The 25692-nt window shown below is 29.3% G+C and overlaps 2 protein-coding genes across 2 annotated transcripts; one reads left to right on the top strand and one right to left on the bottom strand.

The window, feature by feature from the left end:
* Positions 1–2616: 2616 nt before the first annotated feature.
* Positions 2617–19755, bottom strand: LOC123299781 (probable salivary secreted peptide; the record flags this gene model as incomplete). Its single annotated transcript, XM_044882130.1, has 2 exons — positions 19481–19755; positions 2617–2747 (listed from the first exon to the last, which is right to left on the bottom strand). Coding segments are annotated over exons 1-2 (354 nt in total), but the record flags the coding sequence as incomplete, so codon positions are not given.
* A 3356-nt stretch (positions 19756–23111) lies between these two features.
* On the top strand, positions 23112–23597 carry LOC123300710 (probable salivary secreted peptide). Its single transcript, XM_044883330.1, has one exon. The coding sequence runs from the start codon at positions 23174–23176 to the stop codon at positions 23537–23539; it is 366 nt and encodes a 121-aa protein (XP_044739265.1). The 5' UTR covers positions 23112–23173; the 3' UTR covers positions 23540–23597.
* Positions 23598–25692: the final 2095 nt, after the last annotated feature.

Raw genomic sequence — 25692 nt, 5'->3', positions numbered from 1 at the left:
ATTTTTTACCTCTAACTTTTGTTCTATCTCTAAGGGTTTACAATATGAGTCCTACGGACCCAAGACCCAATTGACCTATGTTGCTCATTTACGAACTAGACCTCACTTTTTACGTCCTAAGCACGCTATAAACATTTCAGCTTGATATCTCTTTTCTTTTTTGAGTTATCGTGCTTACGGACAGACAACCCGAAATACACTAATTAGATGATTTTGTAAACACCTATGCTAAAATTTTTTTCGTAGCATCAATATTTTTAAGCGTTACAAACTTGGGACTAAACTTAATAAACTATGTATATTTCATATATACATGGTATAACAACATACCAATAGTGTTTGTGTTTTGTATTTGTTCAACTACAAATTATCCTCAAGGATTTTAACAGTCCTTTCCTTATAAAATATTCAAGACTGGTTGGTGGCAGAATTTCCCAGGACCCTTTACCAAGTGGGTACTCAACAATATACATGGTGTCTTTTTTAAGTTGACATTATGCTGGAAACTAGAAAAATAAGTTTTATCGGTAAAAATGCTTCAAGTAATAAATTTTGGGTGTATAAGTGCAGGAATCTTACACAGGAATTAAACTTGATCTAGGTTTTGAAGCTCAATGAAAAGCTCACTCTATTGATGATAGGTTATTCGGGAAAGCGTATCAAACAAACAAACAAACATCCTTACTTGCACATTTATAATATATAGGAATTACTTTGCGTGTAGGAGTGACTATCTTTCTTTAATAGCAAGATATAAAACAAAACAAACGATTGCGTAATCAACACTGTCTCTGTGTAATATTTTAACAATTATTTCAGTCAATTGTATGTTTTCAATTGTTTTATTTTTATTTTTGATAGGTATTTTATTCCTTTGTATTTTTATGCTCAAAATTTTTTTTACAATCACAATCTTATTGATCAAGCACACATGAATATGGTTGTTAGTAAGCATACAATATATAAAAGATTAAGTGATTCGTTTTTTCGATTATAGTCATTTCAAATATTGACAGGAACATATTATTATCCTGAATGACATACATTTAAATGACATTTTTGACATTTGATTTTTTATAAGACAAAAAACAAACCAATCAATATAAAATATAAAAATATAATAATAATATAAACGTGAATTTGAAATGAAGAAATACTAAAAAAAATAATATTATGTCTATAACTTTATACAATTTTTTAGTTTGACAGGAGAAATGATCTGCTCATAAAACATAAAGATATTTAATATTCAAACACTCTTTCAATGATTTAAGCTTTTATTTTTTATCGAAAAAAAGTTTCTAATATACTCAATACATAATTACTAAGAAATCACTTTCATTTCCAATTAATGTTATCTATCAAAAAACCATATACGGAACGAACTGCCTTTGGCCAGCGTACTAGAAACCGATTCGGTAATTTTAATGACTATCAATCATAATAATGATAGAAGTCTATATCAGTTTTCGTTCACGCGATATCGATTAGGAAAGAATTAAAAAAAAATACCCCGAAAATTATTAGAATCCATTTATGAGGTGATTTTTTGAAAATTTTAAAACCTTGAAAATATGGGCCAGAAACGTATACTCGGGGGTTTTCGAGGACTCTGATTACTATTCCGAAATCAGAATTTCAATATAATCTTCCCCTCTTGGGGTAATTTACCTCGCTGGTCCAAAATTGCAATATTCTGTAAATATTCAACAAAATGGATCAAAAAAGTATACTCGGGGGTTTTTGGAGTCACTGATCACGATTCCGAAGTTAGAATTGGGATGTGCTCCACCATTCTAGGGGTTTTTCGCCCGTCGTTGACCTAACACTACAATTTTCTTTAAATATTCAATTTGGACCAGCGGGGCAATTACATCAGGAGGGGGGGGGGAGTTTATCGAAATTCTGACTTCAGAATAGTGATCAGCGATCCCGCAAATGGGGGTACAATTGTACGTTTCTGGCTCATTTTGTTGCATATTTTCAAAGTTTTATAACTTTTAAAAATCACCTCAAAAATGGATTAGAATAACGGGCTTTTTTGGCCCATAGGCTCCTGAACATTGAAAAAAAAAACTCGTCCCATAAGTTGAGGTACATAAAAATTCTTCATTTTAGCCCTTTTTTGATCTAAAATGATTCGTCTAATATTATATTAAAATTTTTTATCAAAATTATCATTCCTAATTAAGTTATTTTAAGTTCCTTTACTTTTATACACTACTCAATAGGCTTGTTTAATTTTTTTTTTATGAAAGTATTACTATTTCCCATCAAAAATACGCTCTTTTTTCGAAATGATACGTCAAATACAAAAATCCATTGAGCCGTTTGGACGATATGAGGTTAGAATAAATTTACAAACAAGTATACATACAAATATACAAAATACGCGCGCAAAACATAACCACTCCTCGACAGTCGGATAAAAAAAGGATTTGTACAATAAATATTTTACTTACTATAGAAAATACGGATATCCATCTAAAATTATTCACAAAAAATCACCATTTTAAAATTAATTGAATGAAAAATAAAAGAACGAAACAAGAAAATTAGTTTGAAAAACAATTTATTGACAGTAAATTCATATAAATAATTTATTTAGTTTCCATAAATATCCAAAATAAAATTGAAACCATGTCCTTTCTGTGATTTAAAATGTAATTTTACAGCTTTTGTTCCAACTCCACCTTCCAATAATGTAACAAATCCACCTTCTCCATTAACATATTGATCCGTTGCATTTATAAAATTAATATTTTCTTTACCATTTCCTTTCTTAGGATATCGAATATCCTGCGTTACTTTACCACCAAAGGTTGCTGCTGATTTCTTTACAATTTGACGTGAAAGAAGACGATCATAAGGTTGCTTTTGACCTTGACTCCAATGATGACTTTGTGCGGACACAGCACCAGCAACAATTGCTAATACAACAATTGGTAATAATAATTTCATATTGTATTGTTTTTAATCAAATAAAATAATTAGACGTCAGTACTGATTTTCCACAATATATTTTATATGTAATATATATTTTATAAATATACAGGTTGAATTTTTAAAAGTTTCCGGCACGGTAAAGTCTTCTTATTTTCGGGAATAATGGAAAAAATGAGTCTTGGTTTCTTCCGAGGAGGTCTTCCGGATCAAAAGATGATGGTTGGTTTTTTAATGTTATTGAAATTTACTATTTTAATAGTAGGTTTTTATTCGTTACCGTTAAAAAGAAACTTTTATTTTTTAAATTTTTTCCTAGTCCTCAATAATTGGTATCTGATTTCAGTTTCAGTTATTTTCAGGTTTTGACCAACAACAATTTTTAAGCTAACTAATTCTCAAAGAAATAATTTTAATAATTTTTCTCGAAAAATAATTAACTTAAGTATACAAAATTTTTTCTATACTATTTCTACATTTTAACAAAAAAAAAAAAAAAAAAAAAAACCATTCCGAAAATTATGGGATAGGAAAAACATTTTTCAAATAAAAGTTGAACAGTTTGCGACAAAAAAACAAAACCATCTGTCCTCGGAAAATAAAAATAGCCAAAATTGTTTTCTGCTTTCCGAGAATAAGACGGCTTTTTTTGATTTTTCAATCCGTTTTTGAAAAAATTTGCTGGAAACTTTTTAAAATATCACTCTGTATAGGTACAAAGTTTTTGGACTAGAACATGTTTGTAAGATAATAATTTTATTGATAAAAATATTTGATTGTCAATTTTTAAGAAAAGGTAATTAATTTTACTTAAAATATAAAATTGACGTACTCTAAGCGGGAGCTTATCGTATAATAATTTCATAAGTGATAAAACTTATTTTAAAATAATTTTCTGAATAAAATTTTCAGAAAGTTTACAAAATATACACAAATTTTTTATTAATCTTTTAAATGATCAACTAATCTCAGACTTATGCCTTTCCGGGAAATTGTTGACCCTGTACCGATTTCTTAATAGCCAGCAATTTTTTTTAACTTTTCGGAAAGGCAATAATAAATGAAATTGTGAAAAATGAATTTTTTTTTGGTTGTTCGGGTAAGCATCCAATTAAATTAAATCAGGAAAAATGAATTGATACGTCTGCTGCTCTTTTTAGGCCTATCTAGTGCTGCTCCTAAATTATGCTGTGCAAATGGTCCCCCAAAATCCTTAGCATACCGCAGACGGAATTGGTTACGCCTGAATCAACAGAAAAATTCGCATGAGGAGTTGATGAAATCACTATTAAACTTATTCTTCTAAAAAAAACTTATTCTTCATAGCACAAATACCAGTTTATATCTACAATCTTTTGAATGTAGTATATTTCCAGATATGTTAAAAACACATATGATAAAACCAATTTTTAAGAAAGGTGATATCTCGAAGCCTGGAAATTAACGACCTATATCTTTACTACCTTAATTTACTTAAATTTATGAAAAATGAATGAAACACTTTATACTTTTTAGAACGACTACATCTAGACTATATACAGCAACATTAAGTCCGACCCAAACACTTATCTTGCTTTCCAAGTAATGAATTTCCTCATGATTTCGAAGATATCTTGATAAAAAAAGTTTAATTTTAAATTTTATTTCCTTAATCTTTGCTTATAATAAACGTTTCAAAATGAATAGATATTAAGGTTGTTGTCGCGATATTTGAGTAGCGTCAGAAAATTCTAAATTTTTGTGTACTAACTAAAGACATGATTGTACAATTACCCTTAAAATTTGAATCTGATTGACCGTCTATAATCCGAGATAAATTTAATTAATAGTTCGATATTTAACATGTATGGTATACACTCTTTATACTTTTGCATCAATTATAAATTTATAAAAAACAAACTAACTGCCAGATATTTTCCAAAAACTAACAATCTATTAATTGATATGTTTCGATTATTAAAAAAAAATATAAAAAATTTTTGATAGTCTAGTTATTTTTTAAAAGTGGTTTAAAGTTCAACAAATTATAAGCAAGTATACATAGTAGCGAGTCAGACAGAAAGACGTTATAGCGAGTATACATAGTAGCGAGTCAGACAGTTGAGTATTGTATGTGTAACGTCTCCACGAGTACAGGCTTGCTTAAATATTATGGACCACTTAGCTATTATTATGGATCGTATACTTTTACAGCGCGCATATTCCATAATATTTATATATATATATATTGTACCACGACAACTACCTTACTAATATTTTTTATTGAGAACAAGTTATACTCTTGTTTTTGAGAATAAATATTCATAATGTTTATTCTCAAGATGTACCACGTTAATGAAACATGGGATGCAAAACAGCCTCCGAACTTTTCCATTTCATATGTGTACCATCTCCATATATTATAAATGTGAAAGTAAGGTAGTTTGTTTGCTTATTACGCTTTCACACTAAAACTAACGAAGGGATTTGAATGCAACTGTACAAAAAAAGGCTCATCCATCAGAATAACACATGACCTATAATAGTATATAGCATTCCACTACGACAGCTATGAGTATCATTTTGGACTATTAATTAAAGTTTTCTGTAAAAATAGTGAAGGAGATTCAATTCATGGCCATCTGTTCTGCGATACACTCAATGAATCAAGAGTATAAAACATTTAAAAAAAATTGAAATCTGTACATATATTTCACCTGTGTCAAACAATCTCCTTCCCTATTTCGAGTGTTATGGAAGGAAGATAAGTGAGAGCAACAGAGGTGGTGGCTATAATGCGGTCGTGTTTTCTTTTAAGTTCAAAGAAGCAGGTAAGTATCAAGCTAGTATATTATAAATGCGAAAGTGACTTTGTTTGGTTGTTTGAAATGATTTTACGCAAAAACTACTAAACGGATTTGAATGAAATTTTACAATAATATAACACATAAATCAGAATAACACACTGGCTATAGTTTATAAAGATATCAGTTATCCGCCCGCTTCGCTGGACGATTTTGAAAACTACTCAAAGGATTTGAATGAAACAATAATATAGCTCATACATTTTAATAAAACATTAAAACATTCTTAAAGATTACCCGCTCGTTTCACCGAAAAATTTCTCTTTTAAAAGCAAATAATATAAATATTATCGAAGATAATAAATGAGAACTCTAGGATATGTCGAAATAAATTTCGATTTCTGCCCAAATTTCCTAGATCAGATTTTTGTATTTTTAAAATACGTATTTTCGACTACCAAGTAGTCATCATCAGTAACATTCACTAGCTAATTCTTACTGATGATGACTACTTGGTAGTCGAAAATACGTATTTTAAAAATACAAAAAACTGATCTAGGAAATTGGGGCAAAAATCGAAATTTATTTAAATAATAAATAGTTTGCATTTATAATAAACAGTATTTCGAGTGTTATAGAAGGAGGTTAAAAGAAAGCAAGAAAGGTGAAGATTAAAACGCGGTGGTCTTTTGTAATGGAAATTGCTCAGCGAAACAGCCGGATATCATGCTGGTATATTCCATATTTTACCTTTTTGTATTTAGGTTATTTATTTGTGTGTTGTAAAAGTTTTCAATTGCTTTTAAATATGTAAGATACGATATCAAGGAAAACATTTTCAATGAAAATTTAAAACGAAACACGTGAAATATTGTTAAATTATGGAATTTCTACATCTATTTCACTTACTTACACTAGATAGAGAAGATAGAACAAGGTGAAAGACAATCTCTTGCAGTATACGTTGTTCTTTATACCTTATCTTACCATCCATGTTGTATTGCTGTTAAGAATTTATTTGAAAATAAATTACAGGTGAAAATTTATATCAATTTAAACAAATTGTTATTATTTAATATTATAATTATTTGTTTACTATGAGAATTCACTACTAGCTAGTACTTCAGAAAATTTTTGCACAAAATGCACAGAATTCTTACAAAAATAGGCGGGGATAGTGCCTCTGTTTTAAGGAAAACCATTTTGGGATATATCGCCATAACAGTGCACTCTAGACCAAAAATGATAATGGTCTTTAGTGTAGAAAATCAAACTTCCTGTCTGTTTTGTAAAATAGTAAATTGTTTGATTTCACTTGTTTTTCTATTAATCTTTCACCTGGTGGTTGCAACATTAAACGTGTTACAACTTCGTAAGTATTAATTTTAGAAAAAAAAGTTTACAGGAAGACTTTTAGGAAATGTGTAGATTTATAAGCTAAGTTATTATCATTTTCTCGTTTAAACAAATTAAACCGTTAGTTATTAAAAAAAATGTATTAGAAAAAAGGTAGGTAATTTAATTATCTACAGTAAAAGTTATGAGTGTTACCATTTTTGGTAACAAGTGCAAGGTTATGGACATAGAGCCTAAAATGGTATTCCTTAAAATGGAGGCACTTCCCCCGCCTAATTTTGTAAGGATTTTGAACATTTTCATTCAGTACGTGGTACTGAATTTATTTAAATAAAAAATAACTCCTGTAATTTAGTGCATTTAAAGACAAGATGGAGATGGAGCTTTTTTTATAAGTGATTGTTAAGAAAAACTTGCCATCTGCAGAGTGGCTGAAAAAAAAAATTATAACACGTAAATCTTTCATTTTAAATATCTCCCAAAATATGCAAAATAGAAAAAAATGAGAGAAAATAACAAACGAACTTAAAGTTCTATACAAAAGGATTCATATAAAAAGTTAAATATTTTTCACAAAAATTGATTATTAATATTATTTACTATTTTTTTTTTTTTTTGCTAGAAAAGAATAAAAGGGTTAGCCCAATTCTCCAGGGAACTGATTCTAGCGCTGTCTAGTGGTAGAAAATAGAAGCTGTCTATGAAAAGTCAAATTTAAGCATGGCTATGATTGAATTGTTTATTAATATTTTGATAATGAGTGAAATGAAAGAAAATAACTAATTTAAACTATGTGATGTGATTTATTTCTGTTGAAATTTGACTTGTCATAGACAACTTCTATTTTATACCACCAGACAGCGCTAGAATCAGTTCACATGGCGAGTAAAACATAAAATTTTTGGAAAGTTATTTAACTTTAATAATATAAACAATAAAAAAAGCAAAACTTATTCTCAAAAAAACTATCAAACAAAAAATTTCCAAAAGCGTGATTTTACTTAGGGTGCAGGTAATTTGGATTGTAGTATTCCAAATTATATTCGCCTACTTTTTTTGATAATTGCTTGCACTTTTAATTATTAAATGAATATATTTTTGGTATGACTGTAATGACCATCGAGAATCAAGTGCACTGGTGGTGCTCCTATTGGTTTTACAAATTCTACAAAGTGTTGAAACCATTGCGTAAATAAGTTAGTTTGGATCCATCCCGATGGACATCAGACATATTTTTTCGCGGAAAAATTATAATTTGAGGGACAAATATATCTGTGGGGCAGATCAAAATAGTTATTAAGGGCCCCCTTTCAGCTGATTTCATTGCAAATTAAAATGTTCCAAAATATGTTCCCTTTCGGTATTCCAAATTAACAACAACATGTCATCCTAATCTAAATCACCATTTCAGATTTCTATTAATAGAAATATTCACGAAATCGAATTGAAATAATAAACTAATAAGGTCACTTAATACTTTAAACAATTGCAATGGAGATTTCGTATATTGTAGTAAATAGGTATGTAGGATTATATTCTTGCCGAAAAGTTTTTCAAAGCAGACGTTTTGTTTCCTTGTGGCTCACAGTAGAAATGTCAAGATGGCGCCGCGTTTTCAGTACTCACTGACTTTGTATGTCACGTTTATGGTCCCAAACCAGAGATGGCATGTACATTAATTAAATTAACTGAGTATTCCCAATTACCTGCAGTATTCCAAATTAGCATCTTTTCCTCTACTTTATTTGATTATAACTTTTGATCTGCGATTATTAATTCTAAATTAACACCTGCAGCTATAAATTTTATTCATTAATAAGCTAATACTATTTTGCTTAACCCACCCGCATAGCCTACCCGTTAAACACAAACTTTACTCCTATTTCTGAAACAGCAAGATCCCTGTCCCATTTGCTCGTTTTAGGGATTGAAGTGCAAAATTTCCTTTCTTACTAATACAGTTTAAATAATGCAACAGTAATAGCTATTAAATTGACAGTCTTCAAGAAGTTTGTCAGCAGTTTTCTTTTTTTCGACACGAGTTTCTGTTTTGTTTTTGTTTGTCCGTTTAGTGGAACAGGCATAGGTAATAAATATTTTTGACCAATATAAAAAAATTTGATTTATTTGTAATGTTTCTTGTAAATAATTAAAGCTATCACTTTTGGGCATGCCGTACTTGAAATTCAAAATTAGTTCATAATTTAAAATTTATTGGTAGGGAATTAATTGAATGAACTGCAATAAATGAGCAAAACAAGAAAATTAATATTAAAAAAATATTTATTGACAATATATTCAGATAAATAAATTATTTAGTGTCCATAAATATCCAAAATAAAATTGAAACCATGTCCCTCCTGTGATTTAAAATGTAATTTTACAGCTTTTGTTCCAACTCCACCTTCCAATAATGTAACAAATCCACCTTCTCCATTAACATATTGATCCGTTGCATTTATAAAATTAATATTTTCTTTACCATTTCCTTTTTTAGGATATCGAATATCCTGCGTTACTTTACCACCAAATGTTGCTGCTGATTTCTTTACAATTTGACGTGACAGAAGACGATCATAAGGTTGCTTCTGACCTTGACTCCAATGATGAATTTGTGCGAACACAACACCAGCAACAATTGCTAATACAACAATTGGTAATAATAATTTCATATTGTATTGATTTTAATCAAATAAAATTAGATGTCAGAGTACTGATTTATCACAATATATATATATATATATATATATATATATATATATATATATATATATATATATATATATATATATATATATGATATAAAATATAAATTATTAATACCTACAGACGAATTTTTAAAAAGTTTCCAAGTCATTTTTCAAGGACGGATTGGAATACCTCTCTTTCGGTTCAAACGATGGTCAACTTCGTTTTTTTGAGAACTTACTATTTCTTATAGCAGATGTTGTTTCTTTACCGCAACAAAAATCACGTTTTTTCACATTCTTTTTTTTTCCAGAAATAAGTGACCTTTGTCTATAAAATCTTTTTCCTATAGTTTTCCTTAAGTTTTTAATTCTAAAGTGGTCAAAGAAAAGAAAAAATCCTTTTTTGAAGAAACAAAATCTGCTACCAATAATGGTGAGTTATATTAAATAAAAGAAATTTGATCGTCGTTTGATCCGTAATACGTCCCCGGAAAATAAAATTAGGCACATTTGTTTCATTCTTCTCACAAGTACAATGACTCGCATTTGATATTCCAATCCGATTTTAAAAAAGTGATCTGTGAACTTTTTATTTAAAAATCACCCTGTATTGATACAAAATTGTTATTGTTTTTAAATTAGGAATTGTTTGATAGATAATCATTTTATTGATAAAAACATTTTGTTATTATCAATTTTTAAGAAAAGGTAATTTCTAATTAATTTTTCTTGACGTATAAAATTGACGTTGTATGAAAGAAGGTTATTTAATAATAATTTCATGAGTGGTAAAACTTAATTCCACTTGATTTTCTCATTGAAATTTTTAAGCAATCAGATTTTACAAATTAATTTCACATTCGTAGCCCTTCTGGGAAATTTTCACCCATATGCACTGCCTTTCTTATAGCTTTCTAAAAAATTTTAACTTGAGGAAAGGCAATTATTGATGAAAATTGGTTTATTTAGTCTTTTTAGATAAAATTGGTTTATTTTAGTCTTTAAAATATTTCTGCACGGTAAAAAATTCATGGCGTTTACTGCAATGCTGTTATGGTACAGAGACAGGTCTGTATTAGCATAAGTAATATTACAGTATTGAATAGGGCAATTCACCAGAAGTATTGTGGGTATCGCAAGCCAGTATGGGCCTGACTCCCATACTGCATTGACTCATCCGCCATAGCTATTTCTTATGTTAATATTCTCTCAATACAGTATACACCATAGCGTTCACACCGATACAAACATAATCATAACAAAAAAACAAGCTTTTAATTTAAAGCTCCGCTATTATCTCAAAATCTAAAAATGATATTGATACATTTGCTAAACGTACCATACTCAAATATTTAGTAAAAATTCTTTATTTATAACGACTATCATTCATTTTTCTGCAATTCTAAATCACCTTGTTCATCCTTTTAAAAATTCCCCAGCAAATTTTTTTTCGAGGGGGGGGGAGCGTGGGTAGCTGTCCATTGTTTTGGAGTACCTACTTTATATAGCAGATTCTGATTATTTGTCTCAACAAATCAGCTTTTGTTTGAAAAACTTTTTCTTAGGCCTCAATTTTTGGTACATGACTTTGGGCTGATTTCTAAGTGCTAAAAATTGTAAAAAATAGTTTTGAAAACAAATTTAGGAGACAAAAATTATTTTCGATTAAAAAAAAAATCTGTATAAACAACTATTTGAATTCATGAGTTTGAAATTTTCTTGGAGGAAACTTTTTAATCTGAAAGTACATGAAATCAGGGACCAAGAATTTAGGTCTAGGAAGAAAAATTGTTTTTTAGTCAAAAAGAGAACCAGAATCTGCTTCAAAAATATATAATTCCATTTAAAAAACCAAATTGAAATTGTTTGATCCGGAAAGCACCCTCGGAAAATTAAACCTGGCACATTTTTTTCATTCGATATTCTACCGTTTTGATATTCCAATGCTCCCCAATAGCCAGAACAAAAAAAGGAGTTTCATAATGCAATTTTCTGCAGGAATTTTTTTCGTGTTGGAATATGTTTAGGGGTATCTCCCGAGCGTAAGTCTAAATTATCGGGACGGAGGAGCGTGAGATTCAGCCGCTATCTTGGAAAACACGTTTTATCAAATATTTCGTGAACCGAACATCGCGCAACCGGACAACAAAAAGGCAATGATCATTTTCATAGAGAATAAAATTTTCTATAATTTTTATTGGAGATTTTTTTCTGTATAATGCAAGGATTTTTATTTATATCGCTCCAAACCTTCACGAGAGATATCCGGTTCACCAGAAAGGTAAAACGTGTTTTCCAAGATGGCGGCTGAAGCACACGCCCCTTCGTTCAACCAATTTGGATTTACACTCGGAGGATACCGATACTGGATAAAAATTTATGCAGTATTTTACAGAAAAAAAATACTCGGTTATTGGCCTATACGCTTTTGAAAAATTGGAAAGTTTTTAAAAAATTACCATATATAGTAAAATAGTATGAAGTAACACATTCTAGAATAGTTCTATATTCACAGAGTATATAAATAAATAAATTCTGAACTATTTTATAAAGCTATACAACTAAATATATAAACAAAACACAACATATGTGTCTTGGTATTACGACAAACCACTATTGAAGTAGTATGAAGAGATCAGTGCACGGTAATAAGTTCTGGTATTTTAATTTTGGAATAAGAGATTATAATAAGCGAAATTTTCATATATACTTCATTTTGTCGTTCTCAATATTATCTCAAAAGCCTCGTGCCTGCGTCGTAAGTTATTCAAGGTCAAAGTAGTCTCAGTTTCTATTAGTTTCTATGATTTTTACATATAATAAAAATTGTAAAGCATAAAAGCTACACCGTTTTTGAGATAGACAGTGGTGAGCGCCATACCTGAAGCTTTGTTTATTGACACATTTCCATTGAATATACATAATTTTGGGTTTTTCCTCCGATTTTTCGAGGAATTGTAATGTAGGTAATGAAATTTATCTATATACTATTTATTGACTATTTCGTTAATTTGTGGTCGATTGGTTTATTTCGATTGGTGATAATTCCATCTTTTGAGCATATTTCGAATAGAAAAAAGTAATTTTGGATGAGTTTTTCCGAATTAACGGGGGTTGCATTAACTTTGGCCCCTAAATAGATTGGGCTAGTTGTTTCACTAAAGAAATTAAAATTTTACTTATCTTTACTGTTCAAATCATTTTAAAACATATTTATAATATTAAAATTTATAATTATTAATTTGATGAATTAATTTAAGCACGAACATTTTATCACGAAATTTAACAATAGATCTTAAGTCTTAGCGACAAAAAGCACTGTTTGTCAAAGCTTGCATTTATTTATATAGTTGATATAATAATGTACGTATGATGATATAAAGTAAATATGGAAACATCCCACCGATTTGTCGTCAAGAAATAATCGTTTTCTTTACTCCAATGCATAATTTTGATAACGAAGACAACGATAATCATTTCACTCCCATATAAATCTTTCTGTGTGTAGAAGCTCTTAGGTCTTTAAAGTCGCATGAATGCATGTGTTTACTCGGGAGTCCTCAATAGCAGCTCCGACTTTGATGATTTTTTTTTTCAAAATGTTTCTTTTTGTATATTATTTAAAATCAGAAACATTTTAGAGGGGGGAATAGGCAATGTCGCGGCTGATATATCGACGCCCCGCCTAAATCGCTTATGATAAAAGTTTCGAGAAGATATTGATTTCGTACTTTGTGTGTTATTTAAGAAAGGATTTTTGGAAATTCATCCTCTAAAAGGATGAATTTTCTTGCTGATATTGTAGCATTCTATAAGGTAATTAATTTTTAAAACCGGTTAAGTAGAGAACACAAAACTGAAGATTTATATGTATTTTCATTCAAACTTTCATCCCCTATTTCACCTTTTTAGGGGATGAATCTCGAAAAATCCTTCCTTATGTGACGCCTGTAATATTAAAGCAATATCGTCTAGAAATTTCAAACTTCTATCATTAGTGATTTAGGCTTGGCGTCGATATATCCGTCACGACATTTCCTATCCCCCCTCCAGATTATTCCCCCTTCTGAAACGAATTTAAATAATATACAAAAATAATCATTTTGAAAAAAAAATTATCAAAATCGGAGCTGTTATTGAGGACTCCCTAAGAATAGCTGCTATTTGATTTATTCATTTATCCGACTATAAATATAGGATTCATTTCTATTATGAGAAATGGGAATCAAGGAAATTTGAAGTTTTGTGATAAATGTTGTTTTATTACAAACAAAAATTTTGTGTAAAAACTGTATTTAATATATAAATATAATAATTCATTAAAATTAAATGAATAACAAAAACTTAAATATATTAAAATCAAATTAATGTAAATTATATTAATGTCCATAAATATCCACACTCAAATCAAAATCAGATCCTTCTTGTGATGATTCCAAAAATAACATTACATGATTTTTTCCAATACCTCCTGATATGATGTCAACTTTAAAACCTTCAGCATGCGCATGATTATCAGTAACGTTAATGCAATTAATAATATCATTGAAAACAAATCCAGGAGGAGGATATACAAAATTGTCTGTGGTTAATTCACCAGGTGATCCAGATTTCATTATATTACCGTGTACCAAATGTCGATCGTCATATTGCCTGTCACCTTTAATCCAATAATCATTTCCCGAAACTGCACTTACAATAATGATTAATAAAGCTATTGGTAGTAATTTTATAGCAGCCATTTCAACAATGTACTTTAACAATGTATGAGTTTTGCTTAAATCGTTCTTCGGTATAATAATTTGAAATTTTTTTCAATTCTATTTATATTAAAAATAATTAATAGGTATTACTGATAGTATTTATGGATAAAATCTGTTTCATTATTATCAATATAACTACTTACGTTAGTAGTGTAGTAGTTGTTTCCAACGTAAGCACGAATTTATATGCAGGGTGAACCATTTGAAGTCAATCAAAAAATAGCTTAAATAAAAGTTTCAGAGATGGGGGACATCATGTTCTGACATCAGATTAGACCTAATTCTTCGGGTTACGTTAATAGCAAAGATTCTAAAAAATATATAATAAAGTTCAAAAACTAAAATCCCGCTGAATACAAAATCACGCTCTTAAAATTATGAAAACAAATCAAATATTTACATCTGAAATCGTTATTTATTTTTATTTTTTATTAAAATTAAACTATTGCAGATCCCCTATTATTATTATTACTTTTATTATTTTATATCGTTTTTTTTTTTTTTTTTTTTTTGTAAACAATTTTTTTTTTCATTTCAGGGAGCATCTCCCCCCCCCCGTACCCCAGTGGAGGTGTTACCCCCTGCACCCCCGATGACTTTAAAACTATATAAATGATAAGTGCTAATAAATGATAAGTGATAATAATGACAATTATACAATTTTTCATTCGGTACAACGCGTTAAATGAAAGTAGTCGTCAATATCCTCATTTTTTTTCGAGATACGCGAGGCGAAAATTGAATCCGAACATACATACATACATACACATACATAAATACATACATACATACATGTGCACACACGGACATCCTTTTAAAACACACTATTCGACTCTAAATGTCTTGAAAGTTGGAGTTATGTCAAAATTTTCAATTTGCAAAATCGGACCCAATACAATAACTTCCCACTCGGAAGTTAAATATTTTCTTGTTTCCATACTTTTAAGAGCTTTAAGAGGTTTTACTTTTAAGAAGTTTTTGGTTTTGAACTTTATTTTACTTAAACTATTTTAGAGCTCTAATTTTGTGATAAAGTATAACGACACATGTATATATTTGAAAAGTGCTCAGTACACCCTTTCATTTGATTCCTACCATGATACCATTAAATAAAAATATCTAAAATTCTTAGTACATGTTCTCTAAAGAACATCTTAGTCAATTTAACTCGACGTTTCATAGCCCATAGTCAACGGACGATCAAAAAGCTGTCAGCGATTCCTCATTTGTCAAATTATGATAAGTAGTTTAGAAACTAGAAAGGAACAGACGAAAATACATTAATTTTAAACTATTTTGCGATTATAATTTCATGATAAACTAAAACAATATATATTTTTATAAGGTGCTAATTACGCCCTTTCATTTGGTATTAAAATTTGTTTTTAGTTCATTGCTTTATGCCCTGTAGAGGGCGCCATATTCAATTTAAAGTGACGTCACAAAGCATATAACGATCAAGATGCTTTCAACGATAATTCTTTTATCAAATTATGATAAGTAGTTTAGAAGTTATTAGGGAACAGACAAACATGCATACATACCAGTAAAATGACAGTATTTAAAACTAACATTTGTTATTCAAAACATTTTCTCAAAAATCGTTAGCTTTTGGAAGAAATGGGACTTAAAAATAATTTGAAGATCAAAGTAAAATGTCCTTAAGACTAGAATTTCAAAGCAAAGTCATGGACACAGGTGATTATCCTCTATTTTCCTTAACAACTTTTGGCTAGAGTATTTTTCTATAGCTAGCATGTTTTCTTTCGAGTAAGTGTAATAATGGCATATTTTTTTCGAAATTTAACAATTTTCGAAAAATGCTTTCAATCAAAAATGTTTTACCTATTTTAAAGTGTCATCTTTTACATTTTTTTAGCATTTTAATTGACAATTAAAGCAACCTTGAGAACTAGGTCCAATCTGATGTTAAAACATGATGTACGCCATGTAACTCCACAACTTTTGTTTAAGTTATTAATTTTTTATTGGTTAACTACAAACCGAGCTTGTTGCCATAATAGATTAAAATAATCCACCCTGTATATTTCATGAATTTATCTTCTAAGAACATAAAAATTATGTTCACAAGTGAAAAGGATCCTATCTGATTAAAGTCAAAGTGTTGTTTTTTGTAAGAAATTGATAAAATAATTAATATTTCGTGAAATACTTAACTTAATCGCAGATCAGTAACAAGAATATATTATTTATTCTCTCAAATTTCATACCACTTTCCTCGGTGTTTTTGTGAAATTTACGTAAATTGAATTTTCAATTTACAGAAAGACAGGATATACGAGTATAGTAGGTTAGGTGAGGTTAGATGATATTGGCTTTCCACGAAGGACACACTTAGGCTATACATTTCAGAGGCGGAGGGCACCTCCTTCATGCATATACCATGCACTACGCCAGCCCATCACAACTATGAATTAAATTAGTTTTGTTGCGACGGCGGGAATCGAACCCGCTACTCTAAGCATACCGCGGACGGAATTGGTAACGCCTTAACCAATTTAGTAGACTGCGACGAGTATAGTAGGCTAGTTAAACAATTGAACTGTGCATTTCATTGTACAAGAATGCCCCTTTGCTCACACAAATAAAGACAACATGAGATAACTCTAATGAAGTGTCTTTTTTGTCAATATTCTACAACTCAGTTTGAATAAATAGGCTATTATGATTTAACCAAATTATACATGAAAAAGGGATGACCCTTGTATCAAGTCAGATTTTTTTGCTTTTTTGAAATGTTGTTGTAATGTTAGGACAATGTTAAATCGAAATTTTCGACCCCGACAAACGACCGGATCATGCCGAAAAATAAGAAAAACTTTAATCTTACTTCAGTTTTTGCTGATTTTCACCCGGAAGGACTGGTTTTTCCACAAAAAACAGTGATCTTAAGAAAAAATGTTTCAAGAAAAGTTTTTTATTTATATATATATATCTATCTATAACGGTTTACAAGATGAAATTTTTACGTAAAATCGTATAACATGAAAAATTAGACAATCATCGGAAAGCTGTATCTCCGAAACTAATGGTCCTCTAAAAACCGATATTATCTCAAATTGTGAAAATTTAACCTTATTTAAAAATAAATACCACAATTTTTTTGGAAAATCCAGTCCTCTCGGGTCAAAATCGGCAAACACAGCAATAAGTTTGCTGAGGTCGAAAACTTGGATTTCAAATTGCAAACAACATATCAAAAAACAGAAATACTTGATTAGATAAAAGATTCAATGTTTAATTTGGTATATTTTTTAATAGTCAAAACATTAACATTATTCTTATGACGAAACATTGGTGTACAAATGAAAATCTAGAAATGATATGCGTAGAAAAGTTTGTGCCTGCTAATTGTCTCCAGAATCTCCAAACATAGTCAGAATCATACACATAGAAACATGGATAAAAAATGAAAATTCTTGTGATTAAATTGATGTATACGTCTGTGTTGTCCTATGATTGCCTGTATTCCGAATGACCCCAAGAGAGGGGCAAGAAATCATTTCTTACAAAATTCACACACTTGGTCCATATGTTATAGTGATCAAACCTATGCCATTATAGAATTCAAAGTATTCTTATTCAATTATCCAAGTTGAGGCAATGGGTTGTAATTGGGATAAACCACTGAAAATGTGTGACGTTAAATGGTCGAACCTAAACGCTAAAAATTCAAGCCAATTTCACGCTACTTGGCCAGTGGATCGCTGCTAGGTTACCATTCGGAAAACCTGCGTCAAAGTATTTTTTGAAATATTTTAATAGTTTTTTATAGCTAAGTTCATTCAATTTCAATTCACAAATTATAAAATTTTAATTTACATACTATATTTAAGGTGGTGGTATGCACGAGCGCCAAGGCAATTTTGGACTAAGGGTTGAAATTATTTGCATCTAATTTTCAACTTTGATTTTGACTTTTTTTATAACTTCATGAATGTAGGCGAAAAATAAAATTACAGTTTTTCGATATGTCGTTTTCGAAATATTTAAATGAAATATTAAAGCTAAATAATTAAACAAAATTTTGAATATTCGATATTTTGAAAATTACTCCAGATATCGAACAATTTTATTTTTACTTTTCATCTTACATTGCCAAGTTATAACATAATTCACCATCAAAATTGAAAATATGTATTTTATTAAATTTGCGCCCCATTACCGTGGTCATACATATTTAATTAGTGGAACACACCGGGTTTTTTTTTGTTTTCCATAATTTATTAAGGTTTTAACTTTAATTGAAATAGGTTTTTGTTCAGTTACACCTACTAGTTTTGTAGAAATTTATGAAAACATATCATCCATCTACCGTTTTCCTATAAAACCTAACATATGTTAAATATGCCTACTTTGAAGTGATTTATTTATCTAAATAATTGGGCCACCACCCCTAAAATTTTCTACTTTAGTCGACTTAGTCCAACTTCATATAAAAAATTTTTTTTTTTAATAAAATACTATTATTATTAAATTACTATTTTTTATTAAAATAAAATTCCACAATTTTTACAGAAGAATAATAGACATATTTTTTTCTTTGTAATTACAAAAATCTTGTAGAAAAAACTCTTTATTGCCTCATGGGAAAATCATGGAAAAGGAGATGCAAAATGGTGATAAAAGTTTGTACGAAATTATTTTGTGTTCTTAATGAAAAATCATTAAAAATTCGTCGAATAATGACATTTGAAATAAATAGTAAAACGACTGTAAATACTTAAAAAAATAAATTATTTATTGTAAATAAAGATAATAGCGACATAAATTGATAATTTTTAGTGTCCATAAATATCTAAGATAAAATTAAATCCATGTCCTTTCTGTGATTTAAAATGTAATGTTACAGCTCTTGTCCCAACTCCACCTTCCAATAATGTAACGTATCCACCTTCTCCATTAACATATTGATCCGTTGCATTTATAAAATTAATTATTTCATTACCATCACCTTTGGGAGGATATCGAATATCTTTAGTTACTTTACCACCAAAGGTTGCTGCTGATTTTTGTACAATTTGACGTGTAAGAAGCCGATCACCAATTTGTTTTTGACCTTGACTCCAATGATGACTTTGCCCAGAAACTGTACAAGCAATAATTGCTAATACAACAATTGACAAGAAAAATTTTGTAGCAGTCATTTTAACAATACAGTAAATTATTTTTTTATTATAGTGAAAATTCTTTGTAATTACAATGCATGAAAGACACTTTTTTGATCTATTTATATTTAAAATTTAAATGATAACATTTCCTGATAAAGGCTTTCATAAATACTTGTCAACACAAACAAATAAAATTATTTTTAATTATGGCTTACACAAGATATGTTAATGTGTTCTAACTACCTATTTATTAGAAAACCTTCCAAGAATTTATTTCTAGTATTTGATCCTTCCTATGATTTAAGATTGTTTTTTTAGATTTTGCCGGCCATATTTAAAAGGCGCCGCCAATTTTTGTATTCTTCAAATGAGGTTCTTATATATATTTATACATACACTAAATGACCGAGTGGCCCTACAATTTATATTATTAGAACTTTTGATCAGCGATTATTTATATTAATTAATATACAGCTCCAATTCATTAATAGATATACTATACGTATTCTGCCCACTCAAACTTTATAACTATCTCTTGGACAATTAGACCTATGTCTTGGAGCTCAATTCGCTCGCATGCAGTTCCAATTATTTAAAAACTATACTATGCTTGGTCCCGCTAGACCCCACACGCTAAATCATACCTTACTTTCATTATTTGGTCAGTTAGGCATGCGGCCTGGCTTATATATGCTTGGGATCGCTAAACACAAAATTTATTTTCATTTCTTTATCAGAATGACAATAGAATGATTTAATGATTTTAATTTTTTGGTGTGGAACCATAATTTTTAGAATACTGGATAAAATTGTGAATCTAAACCAGTCTCGAATCCACTTGAACATATACAAAAAATTTAATCAAAATCGGTCCAGCCGTTTAGGAGGAGTTCAGTGACATATACTCGGACAAAAAAAGTATATATATATAAATATACATGTCCAGCTGGCAGAAGGGTAAAATGGCCACACGGAGGGGTAAAAAATTCATTTTAGTAAATATGGGTCAATTCGATTGGGTTAATTATAACCCTCTTGTTGGTTAACTATAGCGCACTATTTTCTCAAGGTACAAAAATTGATAGACTGTTTATCCTTATTAAAAAATTATTCTCAAAGTTTCGAAACTGAACTATTCGATTGCCAAGTCAGCAAATAATCTAGATTTACTCTATTATTTCGTATGATTGGTTTGTTGAGAAATCCGTAAATAAACCAAAGTACATTGTACTCTTGGTAGTATAACGTACCGTATAAATAAAATAAGTTTTAAATGAAAATATAGTGTATACTTAAGGCTTGATTATTATCTGCTCTTATGCCCATCCCTATATTGTATACGTTCCTATCTTGTCCGTTAAAGAACTTTCCCTTGACTTGACCAAAAGCCGCTTAATATAAATACACCGTCACATAATATGTTGCCGAGAAAGTACACAGTTAATATACAGCGTGTCTACTTAAGTTGCTTCCATACGGAAAACTTTTTTTATTTTAATATTTACGAAAATAATTATTGTTTATAAAAATGTCTGCTGTCGAAAATATTAAAATTCAGCTATTCACCCTTGACACCAAATTAACAGGGTGTCCGCAAATTGAAAAAGAAAAGATAGGACATCAAAGTTGAAGAATCTAAATACTATTATATAAAATCATTTTAAATCATACTTCTGTATGTTTATTACACCAACTACTGGAGTAAATCTAAGCAAAAAAAGGCTGTTATATGGATTAAAAGTTCGAGCAGCGAAACTTTGGGGTTTTTCTTTTCACATCAAAATAAGTATTTTTTGAAATTTTTTACTTTCCCGGAGTGGTGCAACATGTTTAAACAACAAAATGGCGTCAAAAATGAAATTTTTTTCAGAAATTTTATCATTTTTATTTTATATTCGCAAAAGGAGACATCGGTGCATATCCAAATTTGGTAGGTTTGTAGTCCATGTTAAGAACTACTCCTCATATTTTTTTGGTGGGGTTTCGTCCCTTCCCCTCCCAGTTATATATATATATATACGTATACATACATATGGTAAAACAGTTCATTTGACTGTAACTTGAAAAATATTCGATTGATTTTAATGAAACTAATATCAATAGTAGGTTTTATTACTTACAACTTTCGGTTAAAATTTTAGCGAAATCCGTTAAATAGTTCGGCCAAAATTTCCAATTTAGGGAATTGTTTAAAATGGCTGCCATTTTATGCCATTTTGTCCTACGAGGTTAAATTTCAGCGACGATCAGCGACCCCCAAAACCCCTTTATACGTCCTAAAAATTTAGAATTTGCAAAAAATATGAAAGCGGGAGGGGAAGGGGTGGATGTTGTAAAAAGTGCTATATTAATATAAACAGCTAAAATTTTGGGTTACTTTAGCATTTTAAACTATTTTGACCTCTTTTTAAAATCTTTTAAGATACATTTATTTCATACACCCCTTCCCCCTTACAGCACGGGGGTTAAAACTTAAAAATTTTGCTTTAAACCATATAGACCTCTTTTAAAAATAGTTTTCTCATGCCACAGCAAAAAACACCCCCCTAAGCCACTTCATACACCCCCCAAACAATTATTTCCAGAAAGTGTTAAATTTTCCGTTTTTCGCAAAAATATGGATCAAGGAGTCATTTTACGGGTTAGTCACTTATTATAAAATCGAAAGACAATAAAAAATGCTACAATTTAAAAAAAAATTTAACCTCGTAGGACAAAATGGCATAAAATGGCAGCCATTTTAAACAATTCCCTAAATTGGAAATTTTGGCCGAACTATTTAACGGATTTCGCTAAAATTTTAACCGAAAGTTGTAAGTAATAAAACCTACTATTGATATTAGTTTCATTAAAATCAATCGAATATTTTTCAAGTTACAGTCAAATGAACTGTTTTACCATATGTATGTACACGTATATATATATATAACTGGGAGGGGAAGGGACGAAACCCCACCAAAAAAATATGAGGAGTAGTTCTTAACATTGACTACAAACCTACCAAATTTGGATATGCACCGATGTCTTCTGAAAAAAATTTCATTTTTGACGCCATTTTGTTTTTTAAACATGTTGGAAAGTAAAAAATTTCAAAAAATACTTCACTCCGGGAAAGTAAAAAATTTCAAAAAATACTTATTTTGATGTGAAAAGAAAAACCCCAAAGTTTCACTGCTCGAACTTTTAATCCATATACAAGGCGTAATTTCACTCTACTAAACAAACTTTCCAATACAATCGTTAATCATACGATCAAATACTACTAGATATAAATTCTTGGAAGGAATTCTAAGAGTTAGTTAGAACACTTTAACACATCTTGCGTAAGTCACAATTAAAAATAATTTTATTTGTTTGTTTTTTTAGCATTAACTAAAGATTTAATCAGGAAATATTATCAATTATCATTCAAATTTTAAATATAAATTAATCAAGAAAGTATTGTCCGTACATTATATTTACAAAGTATTTTCACTATAACAAAAGTAGTTTACTGCATTGTTAAAATGACTGCTAAAAATTTCATCATATCAATTGTTGTAATAGCAATTATTGCATGTACAGTTTCCGGACAGAGTCATCATTGGAGTCAAGGTCAAAAACAACTTGGTGATCGTCTTCTTACACGTCAAATTGTACAAAAATCTGCAGCAACCTTTGGTGGTAAAGTAACTAAAGATATTCGATATCCTGCAAAAGGTGATGGCTACGAAATAATTAATTTCATCAATGCAACGGATCAATATGTTAATGGAGAAGGTGGATATGTTACACTTTTGGAAGGTGGAGTTGGGACAAGAGCTGTAAAATTACATTTTAAATCACAAGCAGGACATGGATTTAATTTTATCTTAGATATTTATGGACACTAAATGTTGAGAATTTATGTCGCAGTCTTTATTTCTAATAAATAATTTATTTTTTCAAGTACAGTTCGTGTTACTATTTATTTCAAATGTCATTATTCGACGAATTTTTAATGATTTTTCATTAAGAACACAAAATAATTTCGTACAAACTTTTATCCCCATTTTGCATCTCCTTTCCCATGAATTTTTAGACGTAAAAATTTATTTAATACCAGTTTTTTCTTTAACTTACATTAAAATATAGATTTTGAAAACCTTTGAGTAAAATTTTGAATTTGCCAACATTTAATCTTAAAATTTCGAATTGCTAATAAAAACAAAGTGGATTTTAGGAAGACAAAAATTTTTGTTATGTTTTTTACCTTTGTTTCCTGCTCCTTTAATTCTACGGATGGGGTTGGTATTAAATTGATAACAATAGTCCCACTATTCGAAGTTGTTAGAACAAATTAAAAATTAGCATCCTTCTATCTTTTATAGTTTGGTAAAAAAACTTTGAAAACTAACCATAGAAAATTTTCTGTGTTTTATAATTTCGAAGAAGAGAAAACTTGCGTACACTGTAGAATAGAAATATTTTTTCAATTTTTGAAATATAGGTATGAATTTTGAAACATAAAGCCACAAAACTTGAGGCAGTTTAAAATTTTCTTTCCTGACTCGATTTCAATTACATTTATTTATAATTTATTGTACAAAAATGTATAAAAATGTTAAAATCATGGTTTACTTAACGTGAAGTAATAAATTTAAAAGCATCTAGATTCTAAAAACAAAATTTTTTTTATATATAACAAAAAAAAGCAACAAACTTCATGTACATACAATTTTTATTTTTTCAAATGTATTGGAATGTGTAAGTTGTTTTAATGTCTTAAACTCTATGTTAATATTCATTTTTACCCCGACGATATTTTGGCGACGGTTATGTGTTTGACCGGTATGTATGTATGTTTATCTCTGCCCACCTAGTTTCTAAACTACTTATCATAATTTGAAAAATTAGATATCGCTAAAAGCGCCTTGCTCGTACGGCTGTTATGTGTTACGTCACATTAAATTTAATATAGCACCCGGTAGAAGATATAAAGTTATGATCGAAAACCAAATATATATAATATATATATATATTGTAATACTTTATCATGAAATAATAACCGCGAAATATTTTAAAATGTATGTATTTTCGTCTGTTCCCTTCAAGCTTCTAAACTATTTATCATAATTTAGCAAATGAGGTATATCGTTAAAAGCATCCAAAACTTCGACGACTGCAAAATTACGATCTTTAAAGTATGAAATCAAGAAAATAGTTTTATCTGAAATTTTTATGATAAGTAAAATCTTCATTACAGTCGGGAAACCTCCTTTCCGTTCTGTGAAAAACTGTTTAATCTTAAAGGTACCCCGACTGTAATGACGATTTTACGTATCATAATAATTTCAGATGAAAAAATTTTCTTGTTTTCATACATTTAAGAGCGTAATTTTTCAGTCGTCGGTGTTTTTAAACTTTATTTTTCTAGTATCTTAAAAAGGTTTATTTTTTAGATAGATATGAAACACTAAAAAAAGCTTTTGAAAAATAGTTGGAGGTAGGATCTTTTAAATTATCGGAGGTGCATAAAACATATACAAAGTGTTCTATAATTCACTGCAGAACTCTTGACTTCCTAAATAAGCTAATAAAGATGAACGAAAAATCCTTTAACCAAATTTCAATCTGAAGCCTTAATTCAGAGATAATAAAAAAACATTAAATTTATCCAATGACGGAGCACTTACGAATAGAAGTATGCCTTTCTTCTAACTGGATGGGGTTTAACAAAAATTTAAAAAGTGGGATAGATAATTTCATAATTAAATGTAACGATAAAGATAAAAACAATAAGACAACAACTATAGCAATGTGATAGAGGATATCCTTGTCTTACTCTTTTCAATATTCTAAATGGTTGCCCTATCTATCGGTTTGTATCGGTTAACAGAACTCTAGTATCCAATCAATTTTAACATATTTTTATATAATTGTTATACATGATATATATAATAGATATATAATCATTATACATTACTTTGTTTTTTATCAATATATTCTGAAACTATTCTTACCATAAAACTAGATCTATTCCCTTCAGTTGGATTGCCTTTTAAGT

Source organism: Chrysoperla carnea, chromosome 5 (assembly GCF_905475395.1).
Source record: "Chrysoperla carnea chromosome 5, inChrCarn1.1, whole genome shotgun sequence".
In the NCBI taxonomy this organism is placed as follows: domain Eukaryota; kingdom Metazoa; phylum Arthropoda; class Insecta; order Neuroptera; family Chrysopidae; genus Chrysoperla; species Chrysoperla carnea.
This window is presented reverse-complemented; position numbering and strand designations above follow the sequence as displayed.